At 39.6% G+C, this 11,463-nt stretch overlaps 1 protein-coding gene across 1 annotated transcript; it reads left to right on the top strand.

Moving 5' to 3' along the window:
- Positions 1 to 7,295: 7,295 nt before the first annotated feature.
- LOC140827573 (outer envelope pore protein 21B, chloroplastic-like) lies at positions 7,296 to 10,746 on the top strand. Its single transcript, XM_073190281.1, is given in 6 exon segments — positions 7,296 to 7,482; positions 7,773 to 7,847; positions 9,168 to 9,296; positions 9,298 to 9,321; positions 9,425 to 9,523; positions 10,406 to 10,746. Coding segments are annotated over 6 exon segments (504 nt in total). The 5' UTR covers positions 7,296 to 7,389; the 3' UTR covers positions 10,490 to 10,746.
- Positions 10,747 to 11,463: the final 717 nt, after the last annotated feature.

Genomic DNA, 11,463 nt, shown 5'->3' with positions numbered 1-11,463 from the left:
GGAGTGTAGGTCGATGGGGTGACCAGGACGATCATAGACGTCATCGTGAGCATCGTCATCGTCGGGATGGTCCTAGGCGGTTCGATATGCATCGTTTCATGCAGATGGGGCCTAAGCCTTTAGTTGGCGGTGAGACTCCCGATGATGCGGAGGATTGGTTAGAGCGCATGGAGAGTTGTTTCCGCGCATTCCAGTGCACCGATGAGCAGAAGATGGAGACCCTTAGTTTTCTTCTCGAGGGCCGTGCTCGCAGGTGGTGGCGATCGACTTCTGCGCCGATAGTTCAGTCGCAGGGTAGAGCGACTTGGGTCGATTTCCGTGCAGCGTTCATACAGCTGTACTTTCCTCCAGCCCTTCGCCAGGCCAAGACGATTGAGCTCCTGAACCTTAAGCAGGGGAGTATGTCTGTTGATGAGTATCAGCAGAAATTCTTTGAGTTGTTACCCTTCGCTCCTCATATCAGTGGCAGTTCTGAGGCCAAGTATGATCATTTCCTCCAGGGCCTTAATCAGGAGATCTTTGATCGAGTCACTGTCTGTGATAATCCTACTTCTTATGATGGGTTAGTGAACCGGTGTCGCCAGGCAGAGATCAGTCTCCAGCGTGGTAGGGCTATTCTTTCTTCTTCTAGACCTCCGAGTACTTTGAGGCCTCGATCTCAGTCATTCAAGAAATCTGGTTCATCTTCTTCTGGATCTGGATCTCGATCTAGTGGTGTTTTCCGCTTTGGTAAGAAGAAGGAGTCTTGTGCGCATTGTGGGAAGAACCATCCAACGGAGCAATGTCGAGTAGCCGCAGGAGCTTGTTATCAGTGCGGAGAGATGGGGCATATTAAGAAGAATTGTCCTCAGTTGCGAGGTGGAGCAGGATCCGGTTCTGGATCTCAGACGACTGTTCAGCAGAGGAGGCATGGTCAGGCAGTGGGTAGTTCGAATCTTCGACCTCGTGCCCAAGGTCAGGTTTTTGCGCTGAACCAGGATCAGGCTGCAGATGAAACGGAGAGAGTCATAGCAGGTACTTTTCATTTATGCGGTATTCCTGCTTTTGTTCTTATTGATACAGGAGCCTCTCATTCCTTCATTTCTGCACGATTTGTTAAGCGTCATAGGTTACCCTATGTTTCTCTAGACGTCATTCTTTCTGTTTCTACTCCGATGGGTCATTCGGTGTTAGCGAAGCGTCTAGTGATGGGTTGTCCCTTAGATTTTGAGGGTAACGAGTTGACTGCGAATCTTATGATCCTAGAGATGGAAGATTTTGATTGTATCTTGGGTATAGACTTATTGACTACCTACCGAGCTACTGTGGATTGTTACCAGAAGCTTGTTCAGTTTCGTACGACTGAAAGCTCTAGTTGGTTTTTCTATGGTGAGGGAGCGCGACCTCCGATGCCAGTGGTATCTGCTCTGAAAGCCTGTCGTGCTTTAGAGTCGGGCGGGGAAGGCTACCTCATCTATGCGATTGATTCATCCACAGGTAGTGTTGGTCTAGAGGATATTCCAGTGGTTTGTGAATTTCCTGATGTTTTCCCAGATGAGATTCCTGGTTTTCCTCCGGTTAGAGAGGTGGAATTTGGCATAGATTTAATGCCAGGGACTGCACCTATTTCTCGTGCCCCCTATCGTCTTGCTCCGTCAGAGATGAGAGAGCTGAAGCAGCAATTGCAGGATCTTCTTGATAAGGGTTATATTCGCCCGAGTGTTTCGCCTTGGGGAGCTCCAGTCTTGTTTGTCAAGAAGAAGGATGGATCGATGCGGTTGTGCATTGATTATCGCCAGCTAAATCGGGTAACGATCAAAAACAAGTACCCTTTACCCCGTATTGATGACTTGTTCGATCAGCTTCAGGGTACTTCTGTTTACTCCAAGATCGACTTGCGATCGGGTTATCATCAGATGAGAGTCAGAGATGATGATATTTCCAAGACTGCATTTCGTACTCGTTATGGGCATTACGAGTTTCTAGTTATGCCATTCGGATTGACGAATGCGCCAGCGGTGTTCATGGATCTGATGAACCGAGTCTTCCAAGATTTTCTGGATCAGTTTGTGGTGGTTTTCATTGACGATATCTTGATCTATTCCCACAGTGTGGAAGAGCATGCCCAACACTTGAGGATTGTGTTGCAGATTCTTCGCGAGAAGCAATTGTATGCTAAGCTGAGTAAGTGCGAGTTCTGGATTGATCATGTGGTATTCCTTGGTCATGTGATTTCCAAGGAAGGAGTTTCTGTGGATCCCAGCAAGATTGAAGCAGTGCTGAATTGGTCACGTCCGACGACGGTGGCTGAGATCCGTAGTTTTCTAGGTCTGGCAGGGTATTATCGTCGCTTCATCGTGAATTTCTCTCAGATAGCCAGACCATTGACGCAACTTACTCGGAGGGATGTTCCATTTGAGTGGTCATCCGAGTGCGAAGATAGTTTCAGAGAGCTTCGTCGACTTCTGACTTCCGCACCTGTTTTGGCGTTACCGTCAGGATCTGATGGTTTCAGTGTTTACACCGATGCCTCCACTCAAGGCTTAGGGTGTGTGTTGACGCAAAACGGTCATGTGATTGCTTATGCTTCCAGACAGCTGAAATCTCACGAGGAGAAGTATCCCACTCATGATCTGGAATTGGCAGCTATTGTGTTTGCGCTGAAGATTTGGCGTCATTATTTGTACGGTGTTCAGTTTGAAATCTTTACTGATCATAAGAGTCTGAAATATCTGTTCACTCAGGCTGAGTTGAACATGAGGCAACGTCGTTGGATGGATTTGCTGAAGGATTATGATTGCGAGATCAAGTACCATCCAGGTTCTGCGAATCTCACAGCTGATGCGCTTAGTCGCAAGGTGAGAGCCTCTGCACTTCAGACTTGTGCTATGACTAGTGCCATCCAGGATAGTTGCTCGTTGGGGTTTAACTTCAAGCATCGGAAAGGTATGGAGAGCATTCGTGTTGCTACCATTTTATCTGAGCCCAATTTGTTCACTCGGATTCGAGAAGCTCAGATGTCTGATCTCAAGACTCAGAGATTAGCTCGGTTAGTTGGTGGTGATAGTAATTTCCATTATCAGTCCGATGGTCTTCTGTGCTTATCTAATCGGGTTGTAGTACCAGAGGATGACACTTTGAGGGACGAGATATTGTCTCAGGCGCATCGAAGCAAGTTAAGTGTTCATCCAGGAAGCAACAAGATGTATAGAGACTTGAGGCTGCGGTTTTGGTGGAAAGGGATGAAGCGCAGCGTGTATCAGTTTGTCTCCAAGTGTCTAGTTTGCCAGCAGGTTAAGGCAGAGCACCGTCGACCGGGAGGATTGTTGTTGAACTTACCTATTCCAGAATGGAAGTGGGAGCATATTACGATGGATTTCATTACTCACTTGCCATTATCTTCGAGGAACAGCGATGCTATCTGGGTAGTGGTGGATCGACTCACCAAGTCTGCTCATTTTCTGCCGTATAATCGTGATTTCACTTTCGATCGTATGGCTCGATTGTACATTCAGGAGATTGTACGTTTGCATGGAGTGCCTGTCAGTATTGTTAGTGACAGAGATCCTCGTTTTACCTCACGGTTTTGGGGTAGTTTCCAGTCAGCTTTGGGTACTACACTGAGTCTGAGTACTGCTTATCATCCGGAGACTGACGGTCAATCAGAGAGGACTATCCGTACGCTTGAGGATATGTTGCGAGCCTGTGTTATGGATTTCGGACCCGCTTGGCAGGATCATTTGCCTTTGATTGAGTTCGCGTACAACAACAGCTATCATCGTAGTATTGGTATGGCACCATTTGAGGCGTTGTACGGGCGACGTTGTCGTACTCCATTATTCTGGGATGAAGTCGGGGAACGACAGGTAGAGGGACCGGAGTTAGTCCAGCAGGCTATAGATAAGGTTGCAGTAATCAAGAAGCGGATTAAGACTGCTCAGGATCGACAGGCTAGTTATGCGAACACAAAGCGTCGACCTCTTCATTTTCAACCAGGTGAGAAGGTGTTTCTCCGAGTTTCGCCTTTTCGCAGGATTTTGAGATTTGGTCTCAAGGGTAAGCTGTCTCCGAGATTTATTGGTCCATTCGAGATACTGGAATGTGTGGGAGATTTAGCTTACAGACTTGCGTTGCCGCCATACCTATCAAGTATTCATGATGTGTTCCACGTATCCTTGTTGAGACGTTATGTAGCAGATGAGTTGCACATCTTACATCCATCTGAAGTTCAACTTGATACGGATTTGTCTTACGTGGAGCGACCAGTTCAGATTCTAGATCGCAAAGATAAGGTGTTGCGGAATAAGATCATTCCTCTTGTCTTAGTGCAGTGGCAGCGTCGAGGCACTGAAGAAGCCACTTGGGAGTTAGAGAGTCGTATGCGTTCGGAGCATCCAGAGCTCTTTTGAGTTGTGCTTTGTATAAGTTTGTGTTTTCAGTTGTAATCATAGTATCAGTTGTATTCAACAACAATTGAGATGTATTAATGATGTTGTTATTTCGTTTTGTTCATTCTCTAAGCCTGATTTCGAGGACGAAATCTTTTGAGGGGGGGAGAATGTAGTAGCCCGAATTCCAAATTGGGTAATTAACGGAGTAATGGTGATTAAGAAGGTTTAAGGTGTAATTTTGGCTATGGTCATGATCGGACGGACCGAAGAGGGTTCGGAAGCACCGAAGAGTTCGGACGATCCGAAGTGTAGTTCGGTGAATCCGATCATAGGTGTCAAGTGTTGATCGACACGTCATTTTCCATGCATGTTCGGACGGTCCGAAGTGTATGATCGGAGGATCCGATCATGAGCTGTCAAGAGCCAATGGACACGTAGCGTTCGGACGTTCCGAAGTGTTGTTCGGAGGATCCGAACATGGCCTATAAATAGTGCTCGGATTTCCTCATTTTGACTTGCCAATTTCTTGAGTTTTGCCTCATAGTTGAGAGGATTTGGAAGGTTTCTAGGGTTAGTTGTTGGTCGAGCGATAGCCAAGAGCTGCCAGGAGTAGTAGCGTAGCGGCGCCTGAGTTTCAAGGCAATCGACATCAAAGGGCTGTCGACGGACGAAGGTAAACCCTAAACCTTTGGTAGTACTAGGGAGTACTGGTTTTGCTAGTCGAGCATGGTAGTATTGATTGAGTATGCTTTTGATGCGTAGGCTTGTGCTAAACCTGATTAGCGGTGTTGCGTAAGGCTAGGCTTGCTGTGATAGAGGTACGAAAGTACTATCCGAGATATCCTGGTTGAGTATACATTCTTATATGTGTTGCATGAGTATTTGCTGCATTGTTATATGTCATATGATGCATTCTATTATGTCACGAGTTATGATGCATATTGCATATCATGTTGAGCCGTATCTCCTTCGAGATAGCCTTTACTGTTGAGCTGTATCTCTTTCGAGATAAGCTATATCTTGGGGCCGCTCAGCCCTGTCTTGTGGACGCATGGACACCGAGAGTACACAGTGGCCGACGGGTCGGGAGGGCTTCGGTGGTCCGGGACATTTTAGGTCCACGTCTGTCTTGTAGTGGATGCAGTGACCCAGAGGTTGGACCGCGCGGCACTATCCACTTGGCGCCTCTAGACTGAGCATTTTGAGATCCTTTGTGATTCCTGTTTCTTGACTACCCTGGTATCATATCATAGCATGTGCATTTCTTATAGGTTTGTATACTCATACTTTTGTACTGGGCGTTCTTATCGCTCACGTCCTCGGTTTTGTTTATTCTTGGACACCCCATTCCCACGGGGCAGGCCTCAGGTTGGATGGCTCAGGAGGAGCAGGAGGAGGACGTTGAGTAGCTGGTTGGTTTAGTTTTCAGTGTTTTCCATTTGATTCGATATGGTTGTACTGGATATTTCATTTTGAGTTAGTCTAGACTTCGATTTCGATTGGGTTGTATAACTATTGTTGTTGGCCATATTTCCGCTGTTTTCTCTGATTATAATTGATTAGGTTAATTGCATGCTTAGTTTTTGATTAGTAGGTGATTCTGGAACGGGTCACTACAGATATCTTATTTGGGTCATCTATGAAAAATCATTACTTTTTTATACTAAAAGTATTATTTTTTATCGTGAATATCGGTAGGGTTGACCTGTCTCACAGATAAAGATTTGTAAGACTGTCTTACAAGATACCTACTCAACACAAGAAGCTTACTAAATTAAATTGTTTTTTTAATTATCAAATCTAATATTATAATTTTTAAAATTAAAATTCATCACCTAAAACAATTTGAAATTTTTATAAGTAAAAACATGTGTAAGACGGTTTCACGGTCATATTTTGTAAGACAGATATCTTATTTGGATTATCCATGAAAAAATAATACTTTTGTGTTAAGAGTATTACTTTTTATTGTGAATATCAGTATGGTTGACCCGTCTCACAGATAAATATTTGTGAGACCGTCTCACAAGAGACTTAACTCATGTTTATGCATAGCACTTAGTTCATTTATAACTGTTTATGAATAAATTTGTTATAGAAATAATATATATTCACAAAAAATAAATCAACAATGTTTAATGTATGACATTAAAATTAATTTTCTTTATCTGTCGTTGATAAAGACATGTTTTATAATCGCAAATATATTAAAGGCAAAATTGTTTTTTTTTTGTATGAGATACCTTTGTATCTCCAATCATTTGTAACAAGAGATTTGCGGATCGTTTAATGAAAATGTTTCATTAAAAATTATGGAAACTTCGGTTTGTAGTGTTATCAAAATTGAATTTTAGTCATTTATTTTTCAGTTTTTTTTTTTTGTAAATTTTGTCTTTTTTCATCGATAACACAAATGTGTCAATATAAACATTAACATCACGTTGATATCAACTCATTAACACGTTGACACCACATCAGAAAATGACCAAATTAAAAAATATAAAAATTGTAGATTTAAAATATATCTAACAACAAAAAATTATATATAAAAAAATAAATTTACCCTGCCAAAGTTACAATTTTTTTTATTAATATGAATTCCAATAATAGATTTCTTTTATGGACGATATTTGAAGATAATATAAACTTAAACTTACATGTGGATAGCATATCTTGAAACTGAAATTGAATCTTTACGCATTTTAGGTTTTATTTAGATCAATAAATTTCAAATATATTCGAATGTATTTTTGTAAATTTAGATAAAGTAAAATAATAAAATTCAAATTTATTATTTATATGTTTTATATTAATTAGATGGATTCGAAGTAATAATAATGAAATTTAAAATTCATTTATTTTATATAATTAATTAATGTATAAAAAAATTAAAATAATTTAAACTTTTATCCTTTGTTAGATTAATACCCAAATTCATTGATTTCCGTCCCCCAAATGCAATATTAGGGTTTCCAGTCCCAATTCATTTGCTGGACGGAGGATTTGGATAAGTGAGAAGATGGAGACGTCGCTTAGGTATGGCGGAGATTCCAAATCACTCAGATTCTACGCCAAGGAAAAGTTCCCCGTCGCCTCCAACACTTTCTGCCAAGTATTTTCCAATTATTTTCCTTTTTTGGATGCTTTTATTTAGTTTATGTTTGATTTTCTCGATTTATTTCTGATTGTGTGAAACTATGATTTCAGAATAATTTCAGCTTTCATTTGTGTTGAGTACTATATGTTATGCTGCTGAATATAGTGATTGGGAAATTCTCATGTTTGAGCATCAAATTTTCTATTTCTTGGTTTGCATATTTGGTTACATTCTTCTTGGATTGATTTATTCTCTGCTGACGTTATTTGAACTTTCAATGCATGGACGGGCTTTCATATTGAAAGCTTAATGGGGAGCTAGACACGAGGATTGGAGCTCCTACTTACCTAAGTGCAATGATTAGACATTTCTTTCCTGATGTACGTCTTCTTCTTTTTCGAGTGATTTGAATAAGCGGTAACCGCTCCTTCATTTCTCAAGAACACTGGAAATGAAGTGGAGAAGTGGTATTGAATGTTTTCTGGTGGAAGAATGGTCTATTGACAATTCATGGTTCGCCGGAACGGCCGTTGTGCGGTCGGAACGTCCGGAACGGAACGGGAACGGTGACCGCCGTTCCAAAGTTCCAGGGTAAATCGATGATTGTTTTGTAGCGCTGTTCTTCGACGTTTTATCGTCGATTTAACGGCGAAGCGGAACGGAATGGCCGAGCGGAACGGTTTGATGTTTAAAAAATATGGTTACGAGATATTCATGGTTCATTACGGTAAGGTATGGTAGTGGTTATTGTAGATGGTTATTGTTTATGGTTATGTTTATTGGAATGGTAATAGAATGGTTATGTTATTGGTATATATTTCATAGTTGTTGATGATTATGAAATTGAATGTGTATAATAGAAAGTTGATCTTGAGCCAAATAGGAAATGGAAGTACAGAAACGGTATGAAAAATGTGGCAGTAGTTGTGGTTTTTAGTATAATGTCTTGTGTATTGATCCAATTGTTGTGAGGTCAATTCCATTAGAAAGATAAGATATAAGGCTATAACTTTCATGTTTTGATAAATCATTTCATTTTTCAACATCTGGTACACATGGAATTAGACATCGTGGATTTGATTATGAGTCGTCTCTATATATTGGTGATGGATACAATGAATCTTCATCATCTATATGGCGGGGTGTTGGACGTCATGGTCCTGAATATAGATCTTCAAGTACAGCTGATAGTTCTACTGTGTATCGTGGATTCAGATACTATAATCGTCGTGACGAAACACTATTACAAAATCAGTCATCCCATTCAAATGGTCTGTCGTCATCTCAATCTAATCAATATCTCTATGGACAATCACGTCAATATCCAAATATTTGAAATCAGTTTAATCTACGAGATAGTGATCAAGAATATAATAATGATTTCGCTCATCCGCGTCACTCTTCATGATATTAGCTTTGTTATGTTATAATTTTTTGTGTATATTTCTTATTTGTGCTATTATTGTAAAATAATTTTGTATTGATATATTAATTTGTAATAACTTCATATATTTTATTTTTTAGCATGATGTAATTTATATTTAAATTTTTTTATCAATTTTTTGAATTTATTAATTTTTTTATACAACCGTTCCGCAACCGTTCCGCAACATAACATTGGAACTGGAACGGTAGTTGACGTTCCAAGCACCGCAACCGTTCCGGCGAACCATGATTGACATATTCGCTGACTTGTGTAGTTATCAGCCAGCCTTGGTGTGGGAATTCATTACAATAGGAATAAGAAGCTACACTTTAACCTGCGTGGAAAGAAGGAATATCCTGTAACCGCCAATGGGTTACTGACCTTCAACATTAAGGCTCGATGTGAATGCTGACGAGGAGTTTAGAGAGGTCAGTCGTGATATGATACAGAGTATTACAATTATTTAATTGTTTTCATTGGACCCTCTCATTGTCTTATGTGATGCCATGATGGAACATAATTTTCAAACAGATAAATTCCAGTGGAGCAGCTGAATTTTGTTGGAATATCTTCAACATTAGAAAAGACCAAGATTTGCGGCTCAAGTTTGGATGTGATGCTGTTGACAGGGTATGTTTAGATTTACATTAAAGTCCACCAGCCAATTGACCTGCCATTTCTTGATGAAGTGGTGCAAACTGAATCTTTTAACTGAGAACTTAGTCCGAATGACTGGCTTTTCTGAATTTTATGCTTGCAACTGAGGTTCTGTATTCTAGTGAGACATCTCACTTCTCTGCCAGTATTACACTGCTTAGGAACAGGGAATCCAGGTGGGAGAGGGAGCCTTCTTGCGACTCTGATTTCTGGGATGGATAGATTGAAACAAATTGCTTGAGGGGTTGGAGGGGTTGATCTAGTTGATGCTGACTATTCCAGAGGAAAATCTGACTTCCCCCAGCCTGCTCACCATGCCCCCACAACAAAATAATAATAATCTCCCGAAAAAATAAGCATTTAAAAGTCAAAATTTTCCACCTTCGATACTTGCAATATGATTTCTGGGTACCTATACCTCTTTCAAGTTCTCTGAGGCATTACTAATCTTTCAATTAATGGCAACCTATACGTGAAAGTCAAAATAACAAGTTGGGGTATCTAATCATATTGCTCTTAAATGCTCATTATTTCTTGTTTAGTTAGATTTATTGATTGACCCCACCCTCTATAAGAAAGCTTTAGATGAGTGGAAAGTTGACTGTTGATAGAACATTTTCCCATCGATAGTGATGGTAAACTTTGAGTTTAGATCAGATGACTTCATATAATGATACTTTGGGAAGCTTAATTTGTATAAGTTAATGGAGTATGTTTTGGATTTTTGTCATGGGTGAATGAGGAATTTGCTTTCTTCATTCCCATGAACTGAAGATGTAATCTATGCATTTTTACTTTCAGCTCTTGAAATCGTTATCTATTTGCATTTCTTGTCTGATTTGGTCTGTTTCTCAGATTCCGTACTTGCAGATTAGAGAAAATAATTGGACCTTTAATGCTTATTGGAACGGAAAATGGAATGTGAGATATGACTTGTGAGAGGCAGATTTTCCAACCATATGATGGTAATACGTGGTAGCTCCAATTAGGATTTTCCGTACTTCACTATTCCGTGTTCCAAGTATGAAAGTGCAACTGTGCAAGTAATATATGAAGTCATTTTTTTACAACAAAGACATGCAGACCTGAATCTATGATATCATATTTGCTCCATGCTTCAATACTCATGTAATTTCTTTGTCACAATTTCTCAAACGATTCTATGGTTTTAATGTTTAACTTGTGATTATGTTTGATTAGCATTTACAAGAAATTTATGGAAATATTTTCAACATTAAGTCATTAACCTTAATGGGATTTCAAAAGGAAGGCTAAATTTTAGCTCCTTTCTGTAGAAACTTGTTCAAAGAGTGTGCTTTTTTATTCTCTTTCGTCCGCTTGTACAAAGCCAAGCCTCGTTTGATTGAAGAACATGTGCTTAGAAATTGATCCATGACTGATAATTCGAGGTACTATGCTTTTTAATTAAATATATTTCGTAGGCCTTTGTCTGTGAATCTGGCGAACATTGTGTTATTTTACGTTAACAACCATGATGCCTTTATTTTGGCAAGAAAAGTGTTTCAAACAAGTATTATAAACACCAAGCAATAATTTACATACTTTCGTGTAATAAGAAAGTGTTGTTTATGAGTTATGCAATGATTAAGAACGTTCTAAACCTCATATGTGAGTCATTGTGAAAAAGTGTGTGCTTGCGTCTCTTGTGAAAAAGTGTGTGCTTGCTACACAACCTTTCAGATAGGGGTAGAGTTCGAAATAAATTAGGAAAATTACATTTTTTAGAATAATTATTATTTTATGATTTCAATTATATATGTTGTCAAATTTCAAGTATTAATATTTTATTTTTAATTTTTGGTAAGTTATTCATTTTTCATTAGTGTTATATTTGATGAAAAAGACTAATTTTTTTTTTAAAAAAATATTAAGATGTCATATTAAAATTGAAA

Source organism: Primulina eburnea, chromosome 3 (assembly GCF_022965805.1).
Source record: "Primulina eburnea isolate SZY01 chromosome 3, ASM2296580v1, whole genome shotgun sequence".
NCBI lineage: Eukaryota > Viridiplantae > Streptophyta > Magnoliopsida > Lamiales > Gesneriaceae > Primulina > Primulina eburnea.
The sequence above is the reverse complement of the archived record's forward strand: the minus strand, read 5'-3'. Positions and strand labels throughout refer to the sequence as shown.